This window comes from Dicentrarchus labrax, unplaced genomic scaffold (assembly GCF_905237075.1).
Source record: "Dicentrarchus labrax unplaced genomic scaffold, dlabrax2021, whole genome shotgun sequence".
NCBI lineage: Eukaryota > Metazoa > Chordata > Actinopteri > Moronidae > Dicentrarchus > Dicentrarchus labrax.
In genome coordinates this window covers 11967016-11987519 of record NW_026136718.1, presented here as the reverse complement: position 1 = coordinate 11987519, position 20504 = coordinate 11967016, and the positions used below count along the sequence as shown (strand labels likewise).

Here is a 20504-nt window from a genome sequence, read left to right as displayed (position 1 = left end):
CCAGGGGCAAACTGTGATTTGTGATTTTGGGTTATATAAATACAATTTCATGGAACATTGCCAGAGTAGACATCGTGCACTGTTCTTGGCATTTCAGAGGCATGATGAGGGTTTTAATCAGCGTTCCAGGTGTAACCACTTCCTTTCAACCCGCGTCATTTTTGGATGCCTTTCATCTGCCCCCTCATTTTTAAACCATTAATCTGACTCAGCTCAAATTTCAGGCCTATTCAAAGTTCTCTTTAGGGGAAGTTAACCTCCCCTGTATGGGTTTGTGCAACTGATGCACATGCCTACTAACAAGCTTGACAGAGTTGTGTGTTGGGATGGAAATAAAAAAATATGTAGCAACATTTTGATTAAATATCATGTATGGGTTATTCATATTACACTAAAGACTACCCTATTACTTAAAGGTCCAGTTCGTAGGATTTAGTGGCAACTGGCCATGTAGTTGTAGATCACAACTCCATCGCTTCAACCTGTCCTTCCAAGTGGAAAGAGAAACTACAGTGAAATGCACAAAAAACTGGGCTAATGTAGAAACATGGTGGTTAAGCATGGTGAACTCCATGGAAGGTGACCCGCAACGTCTGTAGATTAAAAAAGGATAATTCTAAGGTAACAAAAACATAAAAGTTCTTATATTCAGGTGATTATACACCAATAAAACATAGTTACGAATATTATATTCTGTTTTTGCCAATAGAGGCTCCTACATTTTACGCACTAGATCTTTAAGATAGATAGATTTCTTTGGTGCAGTATCGCTTAACAGGGTGTAATTATCCTTTGAGAAACACCTTTACACATGTAGAGCTGATCAGATGGCTAATATACTATAATAAGTATGATAATTTCTATACTGAAAAGTGCAGGTTTATATCTTCATGCTCTCACGTTGCCGCAGCTCAGAACATCTACAGATACATGCAACAAACACCCACATTACACAGCCGTCTGTCAGCTCCCGCCTCACTCAACTCAACTCTCAACGCATCAAAGATACAAGCTGGGATCCAGAGGAGGATTTTTGAGAAGGATAAGAAGAGAGAGAGAGAGAGAGAGAGAGAGAGAGAGAGAGAGAGAGAGAGAGAGAGAGAGAGAGAGAGAGAGAGAGAGAGAGAGAGAGAGAAAAAAATCTCCCTTGCATCTTTCTGTCCTCCTCTCCTCTCAGAAGATCATCTAATGGAGGTGCTGTTTGCATTTCAATGCAGTGTTTCTGCTTCCCTAACAGAGGGGATTTTTTCCTTGCTGAATAAATGAATAAATGAGTGCAGTAATTAAAAGCAAACTGACCTAAATCTTATTTTCCTTTTTTTTTTTGGACATTCCCTGTTTCTGCAGTTGAGTCAGGCTGCATGGATGTATTTGGTGTTTGGTGCTTGGCAGCTGGTTTTCTTTAAATTTCATGTTTTTGTTAAGGATTTATCAGTAGACACAATTCTGCCTCACTGCAGGACACACATACATATGGATAGCTACCACGGTGACTGCTTTGTAGATCCACTGTGTGTCTACTGCCGGCTTCTGCTACGTTATACTTCACACAAATCCAACAAAATATTTTTTCTCAGAGATATAACGTGAAAACAGCTCAGTGAGAAATCACAGCAATGGCTGCGGTTATAAGGAGGAAGGGAAGGATAGATAGAAAAATAATCATATCGGTGGGTTTGATGGAGGCTGAGAGCGGCAGAATGTAAATGGCCCCTGAATGTCAACCAGTAAGCTTTAAAGCTCTGTGGCTGCTGATATCTTGCTATCTTTACCATCATTGGTTTGTTCTGGTGCTCATTGTTCCACTGACATTCCAGCTCCAAAGACAACTGTGACTGAAACGTGGTGCTATATGGCTAAGAGGAAAATTCTGAAAATCTATCCTGTCCTTCCAATCGCAGGGTCTCTGCTAAATGTCTCCTTACAGTTATTTTACTGTTTGCATGACCATGTGTGTGAGACTGTGTCTACATGTGAGTGTCCTCATACCTATGCATATGTGTCATGGTATGCAAATAAATTTATTTGGGTTTTATGTGTTTGTGTTTCTGTGCGACCTTCACTATGTTTGTGTATGCTTCTTAAGAATGTTTTCATTTGTGTGGAGACTCTGTATCTGTGTGTGTGTGTGTGTGTGCGCACGCACAGGAGCATGAGAGCAGTCTGCCAATTATGTATATTGAGTTTCTCTTCTGCTCACTTTACCTAAGTGCTCCAATTTGGCAGATGCACATAAACAGATGATCTTCTGAGGAGAGAGAGAGCTGAACAAGGTAAAAGGGGAGGACTGGAAGGACAATTAGGACGAAGGCTTCTTTGTACATACTTTTACATTGAATGGACAAAAAACACAAGGTTTATGCCATCCTTTTTGTCGCTTATGTAAACTTTGCGTCTGTATTTTAACAAGGTATGTTCCATGAATTGGACTTCTGTTTACTGGACAGACATTGAATAATGATGGTGTTATTCATTGTTATCCAACTTGATAATAAACATACTTTTGTTTGAGAAAAGAAGACGTAGACAGCAGTCATGTACATATGTGTGTTTTTTGTGTGTTGTAGAGAGATATAAATCCTCATACCTTGTGCAAGGAAAAAGTGCGGACACAGAAAGTGGCCAGTTCTATGGTGTCCAACAGGGTCACTTGGGTCATACCATAGGTTTCTGTACCTCGACTTGGCCAGTACTGGTCACACTTAATCTGGAAGTGAGAGAGACAAACATAATGAGATATCAGTTGCAATATGTATGTCACAGTCTATTAAATGGTGTCTCCACTAATGAACAAGATCATGCACAAAAATGGCAGAGTGAAGAAAAATTCATATCATGTTTGCTCACGCGCACCACTCCTAAAGCAATCCCTCCTGTGGATTCAAACACCAGGCGGTGTTGACAGAAACACCAGGGTAGTTTCTCTGTATTTCAAATCTGAGAAACAACACTATGCAGACTGAACAGATGTGACCAGACCGTCACAGCAACTCCACTTTTACAGCTTAACTTCACCAACCTTACACAAATTCTGCTTGCATCCTTCACTAAATCTTATAACAGAAATGTTCAATACCAATGCAAAGCATCAGCTTATTTGAAATGTAGGGAACATAATCACTTTACCTATCCACCCGTATCTGCCAAAATAAAACCTGATAAAGTGTTATCATTTCAGTCCTCACATAAAATATCTCCGTTTCTTCTAGGCAGAGTTTTTTTTTTTTCCTGTATGAATTTTTAGCAGTTTTTTGTTCAGCAGCTCTACAGTATTTCTGAAAAAACAACACCTGCTTCTCTCCCCTGTCAGCCCACTTAATAAAGATTCATTCAATATGGGGTGTGACGCGCCAGTGGACATCAGATGAGATGTGACAGCAATTGAGGGAGATGTGCTGCTCTCCAGCTTTCTCTCCCATTTCCTGCTCAAGCTGACACCCAAGTTCTACCGCCCGCTAATCTTGATCACGTTTGACAGGAGTGGACCGCGCATGTCAGTATGGAGGATAGGTAAACAATTGAAAAGGGATAGAGGGAGGGAAAATGAGTGGAGACACCTAGGGTGAGTGAGCCTGATGTTGACACAGGTTTGAGCTGACAGGATGAAACATCACAGTTGGCTTTTTGACATTTAGACAAGTCCACTCCTTAATAGCAAAGAATACAAACTTTATAGATCCATCCTAAAGGTGCACTCACACCATTTGGCTTTATTTGATTTCTTTTTTATTATGCACACCTGCATTCTCAGCTCATAATTTAGAAAAATGGGTCATACGCCTGGCACTTTGTTTATGTAACGACTAGCTGTCACTATGGGCAAACACAATCAGTATCCAACTGTCAAACACTTAAGAGACTTCCTTAACAGACTCAACGTGCTTTCTGCTGATTCACTATGATCACAGAAAACAGCTGCCAATTTTTCAATGCATTTTCTGCTTTTAATCTTTTTGATTTTAAGTGCTGCTGTTGCCTTCTTACTCTGAAACCTGCTCTGTTCTTTGCTAGACTTAGTTTACGTTGAAAAAAGGCACAACTCAAAAAAGTTGGACTGTAACTATGGAAAATGTTCATTTTGACCTCAAGGACACCAGGCTGAGCGCCTTCCGAAGAATGAACTTCCAGCACACATTGTGACCACATAGCATTGACATAAATGTATAGAAGAAAACAAAAAAAACATACAAAAGTGGAGTAATGTGATCACTCCCTGCCATCTCATTCCTACCTTCTGGAGCTAAGCTACTGTACTCTCCATGAACTGTTCCTCTAACTTCCACTATCAACAGATGGTTGTGGGAGGCATTGGTCACGAGTACTGCAGAAACTCCATGGCACTCCGCTTAAAATGTACCTTTAACTTCCCGCACTGTGCACTCTGAGCACTAAAACTTGCTAAGCTCTCAGCACTGTAGGGAACATGCAACAGCTTGTCGTTTCCACAGCAAATAAGGAAAGAAAACAGAGCCAAGTCTGTGAAGACAGTCCCAGTGGATGCGCAGCCTAACTTATCAGATGTGCACATGTAGATTGTGTTTGAGTTAACACTGTTTTATCACCCTCCCCTGCACTTCTCTGAAGGCAATCCATCTCAAGAAAATGAAATCTGATTATCGACCAATGAAGTTCAGGTGTGCAACTGGGGAATAACTGTAAAGCTGTGCCATTTTCAGCAGCTAGTTCCTGTACTTGAGCTTGTGAACCAATGATTTGATTTTGAGGTTCATTTAAAAAACAATATTTAAAAAGTGGTAAAAACAGCATCAGTCCAAAAATTGGTTGAGCAGACTTACCCGTGATTTCTCCTCCAGCCTGGTCATCATGACCACAGTGGCTGCTCTCTGTTCCCACACCATCCTCCAGAAGTCCCCAAACGTCTCTGGTAATGGACCCTGCGTGGCGATGTAGGCATTCTGCTTCCTGTAGCCATCAATGTAGTTGGCATTGATATAGTCACTACCAGTGATACCTAGATACAGATAACAGGAAGGAAAATATCAAGAGTTGGAACATTATACTTCTGTCTTTTCCTCTGGAATCCATTAAAATTTTTAATCCATCCGACTTTTTCATTATTCTATTCTCATTATTTGGACCCTTTTGTATTGTGCCATCTGCCTCAATAATTCACAGTTTTCACACGCACTGACCCTGTTTCCCAATCAATGAAGGTGTAAAGATTCTAGACTGGAAACAAGTAAATTACTTATGTAACAAGTTCTCACACCTCTTATTGTTGAAAGTGAAAATTGGCTGAGATTGGTGAAAATGTAAGTGGCAGTGTCTTAAGTGGTGACTTATTTCAGCTTCTGGGAGTTAAAATATTTTATATATTATTCTTGCCCAATAGATCTTAGTGCTTGTTTTGACAACAATATTTTAAGACATAATACAAGATGGAATGAGATGTTGAAACAATCTCAAAGCCCTGCTCCCTCTCTGCTACTGTAGAGCTGAAGGAAACCTCAGTTGTTGTTCCATTTGAATGGATTCAAATGCAGCAACTGCCTTACTGCCACAACTTTCTGTTCTGCTCTTTTATCATTTTCTTTTTCTCCATCTGTGGTTCTGCCTTGGTTCCTGTAGATATTGTGTAGCAACCTACATTTGATTTACTACCACCACGGATGGAGTGTGCTTGAAGATAGAGGATAGTGAGGAGTAAATCAGCCACTCAGCCACCACTGCTGGGAGGTAGATCCAGCTACCATCCCTCTCAGCTTGCCACCATGCTCTGTTGCACACCGGTCCCACTAAATCTAGCTGTAAGGCACCCCTCCACATTGCTGGGTAGACAAATGTGCAATGGCAACATTTTAATGCAACCATGATGTGTACATAGCACTTGTAAACTCTTTCGCAAAATCCTGCTTCGACTGACTGCATGTAACTATCAAAGTACTATGTGACATCCTTTAATGACACATTAAAGGATGTCACATAATACTTTGAAGTGTTGTTACTACTGCAGACACTGCAGTAGTAAACAAACACTTCAAAGCTAAAATATGAAGTTCACTGCAAGCCTTCACCAGGATTGCTCATGATACCAAGTGTACAAAGTTATGCAATTATGAAACATGCCTCTAGTCTCATCATATGCAATAGAAAACTGTCATCAAGCTCAGATATGAAGGATTCAGGGTTTTGTGGTGGTGTGGACTGTCCTGCATCTTAAAAGTCAAGGTGTCCTCGAGCTTGGTGCAGAATCACTACAGGCTCAGTAAGTTTGAGCTGTTTTAAAAAGAGATTAAAGCTAAAATGTCATAAATGTAAACAAGATAATCCGTGATTAGAGTATGTCGAACACCGAGCATTTGATTGTGATAAGACCGAACATCACCCTTCTTCATTGCACCAACTTCTAAAATCCTGTCAGTTGCAAAGAGACTCCAGTGTGGCGGCATCTGTGTTGGAGAGTCACGTCTCTTTGACTGACGTCTCCTCACTCAAGCGTCAAACAATGAAACACTCGACTGGGCTAATTTAAGAGAGGAGACGCAGTGAGGACAACAACCAGGGTGGAGAGGATGAATGAGATAGAGAAAGAGAAGGAGGGTGAGAGAGAGAGATGGAGGGAGAACAAAGAAGAAAAGAGAAGAAAGAAAAAAGAATGAAGAAATGAAAGAAAGGAAAATGTCATTAAAACGGATACCACGTCGCAGAATCTGTGTGACTGTGGTGCCTTGGCTTTAGTCATAGCTAAGTGAACAGAGAATGGCGGTGTGCATGAATTGTTCTACTGCTGCAACTAATGGCAAAATCACTGCAGTGTAAAATAGAAATTTCAGACTTGATTAATTTATGTATTTATGGACGAGGCATTTTTTCCCTGGGATAATTTTGTTATGCATGTTGTCGCACCCTCAAATTGGCCTGACTATTGCGAGATGTCGAAATCTAGTTGGAGCAGTTATCTCACACAAAAGGAGATTACTGTGGAGTAGAGAGTTTGGCACTACTGTGAGGAGTCTGGGAGCTCTTCTGGTGATGCAACGCCAGAACAATGTCAGCGGTGAAGGGTGACTACCTCTGACAATGTCCCTTGAGATTTAGGAGTCAGAGGAAGACTTTTTCTGGCTCAGAGATTCTCAGTACTGTGTCTGTGGGCAGTTAGAGGGAAGTCATGAGAGCGGGGCATATCTGATGAGACAAATGGGACGGTGAAAACACTGGGTAAATTCCTGGATCAGTCTGACTGAGTGCTGGGCCCAAAGATGAGCCAAAACAAGCCCTCGACTAACCCCCCAAAATAATACGATTCTATATACTGCTTTGCTGCTCAAGACCAAGTTGAGCTTAAACATGTCCTCCGTTTAGCCTCCAACAAAATTTTGTTTTGATCTACAAATTCACTGGTGGCTGCTGAACGGAATATGAACTGAACAACACAATACATTATTTCATTTTATTTCTCTCATGTCTTATTCTGTTTTGCGTCATGCTACTGTGTTGACTCAAGGCAATGCTTGTGTTATCCAGCCCAGTCTGGAGTATTTATTATTTCTTTTATTTCTCTTTCTCTATTGTTTTTTGATAAAGTACAGATTCTACTGTAATCATGCCAAGTGTAGTCCATACAGTACAGTAAAAAACTGTATTTTATCACCTTTATTGTATTTAATTAATTCTATTTCAGCATTCATACACTGTTCTAGTTTAGTCTTCACTGTCTAGTCCCATCTGCTCTAGTGGATGTCTAGCCAGTACAAATTATTATAATTACTTAAATTGACTCTGTAATTATGAGGATTTCCTGAATGATCTGCAATAAGCTCAGCTCATCACTGAGGTCGTGTGGGTGCAGAGTGTGAGGATGGGTGAGCCTTACCCTCGATGGGAGCCAGGATGACGCGGGAGTGGTCATAGGCGATGACGTTGGCATAACGATTTTTGGGCTTGTTCACCTCCAGGTTGGAGTGTTCCCAGGTGAACTGCTGGCCTGGATCAATAGACTGACGTGGGGCAGAGACAGGCAGAACATGGACATACAAATAAGAAATCAGAAAAGCTGAGCAATAACAATAAGGCCTTCAATGTTATTATAGAAAGAAGAGAGGGACAAGTTGGGGGAGAGGGACAAGTGGGGGGAGAGGGATTGACAGGGTGATTTCTCCAAAGGAAAAAGAACATGGTATCATGAAAATCTGCTTGCTGCCTGCTTTAAATACTCACAGAAGTTGCACACAGTACTTTATCAAGATCATTATTGTAGTGGGTATATAGTGACAAATAACGAAGAAGGCGGCTCGCTCCCTTGCGGGGAGGGTGTGGAGCGAGGCCCGACTCTTGGGTGAAAGACAAATTCATCCACCTCTTTAAAATACAACAATTCCAGATAAATATTCTATTCCCTTGTCAGGATAATTAAGTATTCCATTACGATTCGCTGCTCGCTTACAGGCGTCTGGCGCTCTGTGGGTATGGGGAGGGAGGCTTGAAGGATATTTGCAGTTAGGGCTTCAGCATGTAGGGTGGGGGGCTGAAGTTGAATGTAGTTCGACTGGAAACCTGATCTAACAATTTCCATGCAATCATTCCAGCAATCAGAGCCTCCTTCTGTTTTAGCCTCTTTCCATCGCTGTTTTTTTCCTTTTTTCCTGCCCTCTCATCTCTAGCCCTCTTTCTTTGTCCCTGTTTTCCTTATCTGCATGTCTCCATCTTCAAAGTCTTCCACTTTTCTGTCCATTTTTTTTGTCTCATTATCTCGCTCTCCATCTCCCTTTTCCTCTCTGATGTTTACACTCCCTCTCTTGCAGTCACCCTCCTGCTATTTTCCCTTTCTTTCTAGATTACCTTAAGGCTGACTATGTGTGTGTGTACGTGTGTGTGTATGTATATATAAAAGATTGGGGTCACATTCCCTGAAACATCACTCACTTCAAAAATTGAAACCCACATTTGTGTAGTCCACTCCAATTTTTTTTCTTCATAAATTACATCTAGGAAGTGTGTATGGCAAAAGTCCAGTATTTCATTTGGTGAAATAACTATTTCCAGAAGTGATTTGACTGACTGAATAATAATGTATCAAATTCTGTGACAACGACTGTAGAAATTTCTTCCTCCTCCTCCTCATCCTCCTCCTCCTCATCCTTCTCCTCCGCATGATCGATGATAACATGTTTGAATGACAGCTTCTGTCAAGAAGGTAGTCTTTGCAGGACATGGCTGCTAACTGCTTGATAGTAGATAAGATAACAAACTATGGCTTCAGTATCGTCAGGTAAAAACTGCAGCTGCCTTTCCATTGCTGCTTGTATGTCAGATCATCGCCACTTCATCTCTGCTCTCCAGCTGAGATGCCCTGCTCACTCTCTCCCTCACTGAATCTTCATCATTAACCAAGCCTCCCCACCTCATCTCTCTCCTTTCTCCTCTCTCCCCTCCACTTTTTCCTCCTCCCTCACATCCCGCCTGGCTAAAAACCAATCAGTCAAAGCCCCGTAGAGCTGCGCTTGGCAAGCCAGGGCGCCCGGACGAGCAGCCATTCATCAAGAAAATAACAAAATTAAAATTACACTTCTCTATTTAATTTGGTCATTTATTTTTCCTGGGGGGTGGTTGTGTGAAGGGGCAGGGGGACAGAGAGAGAGAGAGAGTGAAAAACGGGGGAGCGGGAGAAGAGACGAGCGGGCGGTTTAATGCTCTCTCAAAGCCAAGTAATTAGAAGTTGTAGTTGTAGCAAAGCGTCAACTTTGGTATCACGTCTCTCTTCCCAACAAATGGAACACGCTTGTCCATTTGGTACACAGCCTGGATGTGGATTTATGAATAATAGATACCAAAGAAATACTGGATCGCTATGAGAAGTCATTATCCACCAACATTCACTGGCAGGCATGATGACAGCAATCTATGCTGGTGTACCTGCTTCCTACGTTAGCCTGGCGTGCAGCGAGGCGACAGGCACAGTGATTTAGGGATGGCGAGGAGGGGATATTGCTTGTATGCAAACGAGAGCTGATTCAGCACTCTTGATTTCTAATCAACTCTGGTGTCATTTATAACCGCCACGGTCTCAGAGCTCAGACAGCTCAGTTACACACACACACACACACACACACACACACACACACACACACACACACACACACACACACACACACACACACACACACACACACACACACACACACACACACACACACACACACACACACACACACACCCACACACACGTACTATGTTAAAGTCTGACTGCCGGTGTGCTTTCCCCCAAAAAACACATTAATGGAGTTCTGCCTACACCATTTTAGTCAAAAGAACATCTTTACTCCAAGTTCATTGGTGTGTGTGAAGAATTTTAAACACTTATTTATCCCCTTAAAGGTCCAGTGTGTAACATTTAGGAGAATCTATTGGCAGAAATTGAATATAATATTTATAGCTATGTTTTCATTATTGTAGAATCACCTGAATAAAAGAATAGTTGTGTTCTTCCACCATGTCTCTACAGTAGCCCAGAACATACAAACCAAACACTAACTGTAGATATGACCTTTTGCCTTATTTTGCTGCTACCATAGTCTCTCACAGCCCATTCTCTTTCCCAGGTCGGCAAATACAGATTCGAGCGGTGTTCAGTTATTTGCAATCTACAACTTCACCACTTGATGCAACTAAATCATACACACTGGACCTTTAATGAGCCTATGATGCAGATGATGATGCTATGAAAAATGTTCCTAAAAAACACATGTATAGATTCAAAAAAGATGAATTTTTTTTGTGTTTTATTTTTTATTTTTCTTCTTTTGTTCTTACCATAATGATATTTCATTGCTTATATTGCTCCTACCACTACTGCAGCTACTGCTAATACTGCTACCACTGCTACTTTCTTCTTCGGATATTTCTGCTGCTACTACTCCTTCTCTTACTACTACAAATAGTATTAATACTTAGAATAGTAGTATTTCTAGTATTAGTAATACTACAACCAGTACCACTACTGTTACTACCATTATACTGCGACTACTACAATTGATCGATATTGTGCTTGTACTTCTGCTGCGGCAACTCATGTCACTACCAGTACTTTCACTACTACTACCAATGTTAACCCTCCTACTAGTACTGCTATTACTTCTTTACTACGACTACCACCACTGTTGCACCTACTGCTACTCCTACCAATGCTACTCTACTACTACTGAAAAAAAAGAATAATCTCTCTTAATCATAACTTATGATCCACTAGAAGTGTTTGGCGATGTCTGTATTGGCAGAGACCCCACCCACTGCCTATATTTCAACCTTTGAATGGTGCAGTTACAAACAGCAACATACACATATCATACACATATAAGTAAATGTTTATATCTCTATGATAGTTATAGCCTTCAATTTGTAATTTCTGGTGCTCAATTTTGATTAAATCAAAAACACTGATTCAACAGATTTAATTTTCTCAAGTCCCCACTTTACACTAATCTATAGTGTTTCCTCGGTTGAATGCAGTTACCCAATTCTGTAAGTAAGTGGGTACATTTTGGATGTCACAATATTTCATTTTGTAGCAGAAATATACAACGTCTTTTTTTAAAACCCGTTTCCTGATATAGGACTGGATGCATTACAGTAAAATGATTCTTTCATTTAGCCAAGAATTTGAGGAAATTGCATTTGGGAGTTTAGGAGTTGCAACAACCTGCCAAGGGAAATTTTATATAATTGCAAATGACTATTGTCTTGCTTTGCCATGGTGAGGCTGCCAATATATCTGAGAAAATAAGTGGCTGAGAACAACGCATATTTCATAACTGCTCAAGCACCACCAGCTACAGCATTGTCAGCAAGTGTGGGGAAACAACCTAAATGAAGAAAAACAGCCATTTCCCTGGGGGAAAGAAGGGACTCTTGTGTCCCCTTCCAATGAAAACACAATCAGACAGAAATCAATACTCAGAAGAAACTTTGACCTTTGAACCTTTGGCCCACTCACCTCATATTCCTGGGAGAGCTTGAGATTGTCATTGGCCTTGAGTAGTTCTGTATGTTCGGCCAACTCTGAGATAGGGATGGGAGGATGATTCATCATACCTGCTCGCCAAAATATTGAGAGAGAAATTCCAGATATGGGAAGAGAGGAAATAAAGCTCATTAGTACAACAGGACACACGTTCAAAACCTAAAAAACAAACAAGACACCATTTATGGGTGAGAATATGTTGCTTACATAACAATGGAAGTTGGGTTTTAGTGGTGAGGAAGCTTGTGCAGAACATGGTGAATGTCACACACAGCAAATATTGATTGGTGATGTTATAGGCATTTGATTGGACCAGGCCAGAGCTCAAAAACAGCTACTGAAGGTTTGTCGAGCAGGGCTGATTGATTATTTGCCAAAGGTAGCATATAGACCAAATTGTATTAATTCCCGCAATGGTCATGAAGCTGACAGACAGACGGACCAATGGGAGCAATGTTGCTGAGGGCAGACATAGAAAAACACAGATCATATAGGTCTTAAACATTTGGAGGTGTCAATTTTAATAGCTTGGGAAATGAGTTAAAAATGATGCAAGATGAAAAATGTAAGGTTTTCATGGTGAAATCACAGAGAAGAAACGCGACAGCTCTTTTTACTCTTTGCATCAATGAAGGGCTTATGTTGACAAAAATCCCTTGTACTCCTCATTGAAGATAATCAAAAGTAATATTTAGTTTCAGCATTGCTGCTATCAACAAAAAAGAGGAGAAAACCATTTTGTAATGTCTTTTGAAATAAGTCTTTAAATATGGTTTTACTTGAAGTTTTACTAACAAATGCAAGTCGACTTAGTTATTGCCAATATATATATTTAGTACATAAATACAAAATATAATTATTACTTTCAGCACCATCCTCAGTCAAGAAGAAAGTTGAGAGAGAAGCAATGAAACAGATCTTTCGATCTGGATCAGACCATACATATTCCACAGGCCTGCTTCCACTGTATATTTAATCATAATGCCCTGGCTGTGTTCTTACCATGTGACAATTTTGACTGTTGCCTCTATAAAAAAGGTACTTATTCTAGGAAGGAGCCCTGACCTGGGGGGGCTCATGTGAGGGGAGGTGGGGAGTGGAATAAGGAGATTTAGGAGTGTGAAAGATGCTGAGTGACACAGTGAGCTGCTCCATTCCAGCCAGCACAAAGCAAGCAAGCTGGTGTTTCTACTCCTTCCTCCATCTGCTGGTTTCATAAACCCAGTGAACGTTGGCTCTAAGATGAACACCCTTTACTTTCCAAATCACAAAAAAAGCATTGTCAGTTGCAGGTCCAACGCGTTCCTCGCCAAAATCATTCTGCCATTTATCCCGAAGAATTCCCAGCTCTTAAATTGGGTGAAAATGTATTTATTTATTTTGGTTTGCTCCAATATCCACTGAATATTGTGTTGCCCCTGCCACAATATTATCAGCAGTGCTGTGCACTCCAGTCACTAATCCATTTATGAACATAATGCTGAGGCCATGTAATGGAATATGAAGCAGCCATAGATTGTGGCTCTGTCCCTGCATGCGGACTGGCAATACTTAACGCTTTCATATTTTTAGTAAGAGCTCTCTTTTCCTGCCGAGTGACAAGGTCAAAAGTCGACAAAATGTTGAAATGTCTTCACAAAAAAAGTTACAGAGGCTAAATTGGGCGTGCAAATCGGCATAATCACATTAACCATCCTTCATTTTCCTTTTCTCACAATGCCTAATATCCCCCCCAATGTCAAGGGGGGGTCAAAGATGTTTTGGCTGCTTTTGTTGCGCTTAAGAGAGGGAGCCCAACTCTTTGTGCTGACAGTCTTCATTAGTAATGGCAATTTATTTTACACTGAGAGAACAATGCAGCAGTGTCAATTACATGAAGATTAACAAAGATTACAATGCATATATGGGGCAAATGAGGAGATGACACTGGATGCCGTGACATCCTCCGGAAAATGAATGGACACACTGCATTAACAGCCTACTTGACAAGAGTTGTGCAACAAAACACACCCATGCCCTTCTTAATAGAGCATTTAAAAGATGTTTACTTAAATTGATATTTTTATTTTATTTTTAAAGCCTATGTTGAATTTCTTTTTCTTTTCAATATCTTTTTAAAACCCTGTAAGGTAATAGGATAAATCTAATTATATTAGTCTATTTAGACAAAGCTCAGTGTTTATTTAGTCATACTTCAGTTTCTCAAAGAGCTGACACAGCCTACAGATTGTGGTGGCACCACTTGAGAATGAGAGGAAGTTATTAATCACTTCTCGTGTGGGAATTAATTGAGATGAGTATCAAGAAAAAGAGGAAATATTGCAAAATTGAATTTTGCGTGTCAGTTTACTTGCTTCAAATTCAACGTGAAAAGGTATCAGAAGCTATGAGCGAAATAAATAAATGCGTATGCAAATGAGCGGCCCTCGCTTCTCCTTGAGAAAACAAGAGAGGAGAGATCAAAGAATGTTTGTGTGTACGTGTGTGTGTGGCTGTGTAGCTCACTCTGCGTGTATTTGTGAGTATGAGTGAGTTACTGACATACTCAAAATCCATCAGTTCTTTTCAGTTTATGTTTACTGCCCACATTACGTGTATAAGTGCCTAAAGGCCAAAATGTTTACATATACATCCAAATAAATCATGATGCACTGCCATTGGGATAGGCTGAAGGTTATACATACAATGTTTGTTTATTCCCTCAAACTTTGGCAGAATGTTAAGGGAAACTTATTATGTAGACGTATAAAAACAACATCAATACTTAAATTGCAAGAGGCTTAAATCCATTATTTTACCTTTATCTAGCTTTGCCCTTTGCCAATATACCTAAAGCTATAAGTTGTCATGTTTACACAGATGAACCCCACAGCCAAACCAGTCTGCTTGTGCTGTTTGTCTATTTCTCTCGCTCAGTGTACTATACTCCAACCTCAGCCATTTGTTTTGTTCTCAAGACAAATGAGTCGATCGCGCCTGATTATTGTGCCTTGCATAAGCAAGCACAATACTACTCTTCCTCGTGCTTATTATTATTGTGCCTTGCATAAGCAAGCACAATACTACTCTTCCTCGTGCTTATTATTAAACTTATTATTATTCTTCCGTACGCTTTTTGGCGCGCTTCTTCTCCCGCAGCTTTTGTCGCACATACACAAAAAGGTATCAAACGTGCGGCTCGATGAGGACATTAGTGCTATGACTTTTCTAAGAATTCCGCTAAACGGTTTGCCGATAAATCGCCAAAACCGGTCCAAAAATGAATGGGTGTGTATTGGAGAACCTCCAACTGAAAAAACTGCCAGAGTGCGTGACATCATCGCTAGAGTGTGGGGAGAGAGAAAAATGTGTCGAAAAATAAATTTGTAAACTGCTGTCACGGCCACAAATTTCACTCTACAGAAATAATTTATAGATAGAAACGTAGGTAAATCCGTTGGGGTCGCAGTGATACCACTGCTGAAGCTGTCAGACAAATAGTTTTGGCGGGAAACGCACTGATGCGCCAGCAACGCCCTCTCACGGCCCCATCTACTCCCATGTTAATTTTAGAGGGGCAATCTTCAAAAACGCTTGTTGAACCTCTTCTCTCTCAATCTCCCCAGGTCACATTTTTTAACTTTAGCCACTGAAACTCGGCAGTGCTATAGTCAACAAGATGACGACGCCCACGGTGTTTTCGGTTTTCATTTCGGTCGTTCCTGGCCATGCTTTTGAGGGGATTCATTTTAAATGTTTCTGTCTCTCTGAGGAGTTAGAGACAGAGAGAGAGCGCGCGCAGCTGCTGTGGGCTCCCCTGATTGCCATGACAACCAAAGCCTGCTACACACACACACACACACACACACACACACACACAGCTAGCTACAGAGAATGACAAGACATTAATAAGCTAGCGCTAGCTGGCTAACTAAAGATAATTAGCAGGTGGCTAACAAGCAAACAATTTAAAGCTGAATGATTTTAATATTAACACAAAATAAGTTCAATACACCTTAAATATTTTACCCTACTATGAGCTGTTCCTTAATTTACATTAGCACTCCTTCAGGAGCATAATACAATTAAAGACATTAACCAAAGCTAGCACTTAGCTAGCGATTAGCGCTTAGCTAGCGATTAGCATGTAGCTAGCGATTAGCACGTAGCTAGCGATTAGCGGTTAGCTAGCGATTAGCATGTAGCTAAGCGCTAGCTTTGGTTTATGTGTTTATGTGTGCTAGCTCTAGCTAGCTAGCTAAAGAGAATGACATGATATTAATATGCTAGCGCTAGCTAAGGAGGATGACAGGTTATCAATATGCTATAGGGAGGATTACATGGCATTAATAATCTAGCGCTAGCTGGCTAGCTAAAGATAATTAGAAGGCGGCAAACATACAAACAATTTAAAGCTGAATGATTTTAATATTAACACAAAATAAGTTCAATACACCTTAAATATTTTACCCTACTATGAGCTGTTCCTTAATTTACATTAGCACTCCTTCAGGAGCATAATACAATTAAACACATTAACCAAAGCTAGCACTTAGCTAGTGATTAGCGCACAGCTAGCGATTAGCGGTTAGCACGTAGACATGGTATTAACATATGGGCCAGAGCAAGGCACAATCAAAATTGCTTTAGGAATTTTCTAGTTATTGTGCCTTGCATAAGCAAGCACAATACTACTCTTCCCCATACTTATTATTATTATTCTTCCGTCGTTTTTGGCGCTTCTTCTCCGCAGCTTTTGTGCACATACACAAATAAGGTATCAAACGTGCGGCTCGGCCGGGAATGGTGTGCTATGACTTTTCTAAGAATTTCGCCAAACGGTTTGCCGATAAATCGCCAAAACCGGTCCAAAAATGAATGGGTGTGTATTGCGAGACCTCCAACTGAAAAACTGCCAGAGTGCGTGACATCATCGCTAGAGTGTGGGGAGAAGGGAAAATTTGTCGAAAAATTAATTTGTAAACTGCTGTCATGGCCACAAATTTCACTCTACAGTAATAATTTATAGATAGAAACGTAGGTAAATCCGTTGGGGTCGCAGTGATACTACTGCTGAGCTGTCAGACAAATAGTTTTGGCGGGAAACGCACTGATGCGCCGCAACGCCCTTCATGGCCCCATCTACTCCCATGTTAATTTTAGAGGAGCAAATCTTGAAAGCGCTCGTTGAACCTCTTCTCTCAATCTCTCCAGGTCACATTTTTAACTTTAGCCACTGAAACTCGGCAGGGCTATAGTCACAAGATGGGCCCACGGTCTTTCGGTTTTCTTTGGTGTTCCTGGCCATCCTTTTGGGGATTCGTTTTAATTGTTTTCTGTCTCTGAGGAGTTAGAGACGAGAGAGAGCGTGCGCAGTGTTGGGCTCCCTGATTGCCATGACAACCAAGCCTGCTCACACACACACACACACACACAGCTAGCTACGAGAATGACAAGACATTAATAAGCTAGCGTTAGCTGGCTGCTAAAGATAATTAGCAGGTGGCTAACAAGCAAACAATTTAAAGCTGAATGATTTTAATATTAACACAAAATAAGAACAATACACCTTAAATATTTTACCTACTATGAGCTGTTCCTTAATTTACATTAGCACTCCTTCAGGGCTATACGTTAACACATTAACCAAGCTAGCACTTAGCTAGCGATTGCATGTGCTGCGATTAGCACGTAGCTAGCGATTAGCGGTTAGCTAGCGTCGCACGTAGCTAAGCCCTAGCTTTGGTTTTGTGTTTTGTGTGTGCTTTAGCTAGCTAGCTAACGAGGATGACAGGTTATCAATATGTTTAGGGGGATTACATGGCATTAATAAGCTAGCGCTAGCTGGCTAGCTAAAGATATTAGCGGTGGCTAACAAGCAAACAATTTAAAGCTGAATGATTTTAATATTTACACAAAATAAGAACAATACACCTTAAATATTTTACCCTACTATGGCTGTTCCTTATTTTTGCACTCCTTCAGGGCATAATACATTAAACACATTAACCAAGCTAGCACTTGCTAGCGTTGGGTTGCTAGCGATTAGCATGTACTAGCGATTAGCGTAGCTGGATTGCGTAGCTGCACTAGCTTTGGTTTATGTGTTATATGTGTGCTTTAGCTAGCTAGCTAAACATGACATGATATTAATATGCTAGCGCTAGCTAGGGGATGCAGGTTATCAATATGCTATAGGGAGGATTCATGGCATTAATAATCTAGGCTAGCTGGCTAGCTAAGATAATTAGCAGGTGGCTAACGCAACAATTTAAAGCTGAGTGTTTTAATATTAACACAAAATAAGTTCAATACACCTTAAATATTTTCCCTACTATGAGCTGTTCCTTAATTTACATTAGCACTCCTTCAGGGCATAATACAATTAAACACATTAACCCGCTAGCACTTAGCTACCATTATCGGTTGCACTAGCTAGCGATTGCGCGGCTAGCGTTAGCGGTTAATAGCGGTTGACGTAGACATGGTATTAACATATGGGCCAGAGCAAGGCACAATCAAATTGCTTTAGGAATTTTCTAGTTAAACTTATTATTATTCTTCCGTCGCTTTTGGGCGCTTCTTCTCCGGCTTTTGTGCCATACACAAAAGGTATCAAACGTGCGGCTCGATGAGGACATTAGTGCTATGACTTTCTAAGAATTTCGCCAAACGGTTTGCCGGTAAATCGCCAAAACCGGTCCAAAATGATGGGTGTGTTTGCGAGAACCTCCAACTGAAAAAACCGCCGAGTGCGTGACATCATCGCTAGAGTGTGGGGGGAGAAAATTTGTCGAAAAATAAATTTGTAAACTGCTGTCATGGCCAATTTCACTCTACAGAAATAATTTATAGATAGAAACGTAGGTAAATTCGTTGGGGTCGCAGTGATACTACTGCTGAGCTTTCGACAAATAGTTTTGGCGGGAAACGCACTGATGCGCCAGCAACGCCCTCTCCGGCCCCATCTACTCCCATGTTAATTTTGAGGAGGAATCCTGAAAACGCTCGTTGACCTCTTTCTCTCAATCTCCCCAGGTCATTTTTAACTTTAGCCACTGAAACTCGGCCGCTATAGTCAACAAGATGACGCGCCCACGGTTTTCGGTTTTTTTCGGTCGTTCCTGGCCATGCTTTTGAGGGATTCGTTTTAATTGTTTTCTGTCTCTCTCAGAGTTAGAGACAGAGAGAGGCGCGCGCGCGCTGTGGGCTCCCCTGATTGCCATGACAACTAAAGCCTGCTCCACACACACACACACACACACACACACACACACACGCTAGCTACAGAGAATGACAAGACAATAATAGCTAGCGCTAGCTGGCTAGCTGGCTAGCTAAAGATAATTAGGGTGGCTAACAAGCAAACAATTTAAAGCTGAATGATTTTAATATTAACTCAAAATAAGAACAATACACCTTAAATATTTTCCCTACTTGAGCTGTTCCTTAATTTACATTGCACTCCTTCAGGAGCATAATACAATTAAACACATTAACCAAAGCTGCCTTAGCTGCGATTGGGTTGACTTAGCTAGCGATTAGCGCGGCTGGGTTAGGGTTGCGTGACTGGTTTACATTGGGCCGGCAGGCACAATCAAGCTTGGATTTTCTAGTTTGTTCTCTTATTCATTTTGTCATTTACACACTGCATGGCCCATTGCTGTGTTTATCCAAGAAAAGATTTACGTTCAAAACTAGACTTTGCCACGACCCGCACTCGAGCAAAGTCACTCAAGGACAAATTGTTATTATTCCCCTCCCCGCCAAAGCTCTCGTCTTTCTCTTCAACAAAACCCACAGCTTTTTCCTGTCACATTCTTCCATTTTTTTCCCACTGCAATCAACAATGTGATCAATGAACACAGAAAAACAAACTAGCGTCTAATTACACATTTCCAATCTGCCGATCCGCAGTCGATGCGCCTGAGAAATATAATGATTCTTTTTGATAAGCAAAAGCCTAACCCTCTCTCTCCAAAAGCCTATTTATGATGTTGCATATTTTCGTATAAAAGGGAAGAAGTTTGTCAGTAGGAGGAAAAGAAAAAAGGGGGGGAGAGAAGGGGAAGACGAAAACCAGAAACTTGGCTTTTTCTCTCGGATGATCCTTTTGCAGTGAGTAGGGAGAGGGGGTGATCAAATGTCGAGCCATTGTTTGCCACCGCTTTAATTAATTCTGCTCGTTATCTCTGAGCACAGAAAAGACCCTGTTACTTCAGAATGGAAATGGAGCAGTGGTGGTGAAGGAGGAGGAGGAAGGAGAAAGGGAGGGGGAGGGGAGGGGAGGGGGATAACAGAGATTGTAGTCCTGTAAAATAAACACCTCTCAACCATCTACATCAGCAGAAGTGATCGCACAGGTTATTTATGCATGGTGGATTAATGCACAGCCAACAGCCCAAGTGAATATAGTGACTGACATCCAATTAAACAAAAAAACAAAAACAGCCTAGTATACCAATAGAAACCAACATCAAATTAATTAGTGCTGAAATTTTGCTGAAATGTGGAAAAACAAACAAATGCAAATTATGTATTTGTAAAT

General features: G+C 40.9%; 1 protein-coding gene across 12 annotated transcripts in view; it reads right to left on the bottom strand.

Annotated features, from left to right (window-relative positions):
- The window catches only part of ptprsa (protein tyrosine phosphatase receptor type Sa), a 234709-nt gene that overhangs the window by 18448 nt on the left and 195757 nt on the right, over positions 1–20504 (bottom strand). For all 12 annotated transcript variants that reach the window (XM_051377403.1, XM_051377406.1, XM_051377407.1 and 9 more), the window contains 4 exons: positions 11951–12048; positions 7835–7958; positions 4797–4972; positions 2588–2707 (listed from right to left, as the gene is read on the bottom strand). In XM_051377403.1, coding sequence (XP_051233363.1) covers positions 2588–2707; positions 4797–4972; positions 7835–7958; positions 11951–12048 — 518 coding nt within the window. The remainder of the gene's footprint in view (positions 1–2587; positions 2708–4796; positions 4973–7834; positions 7959–11950; positions 12049–20504) is intronic.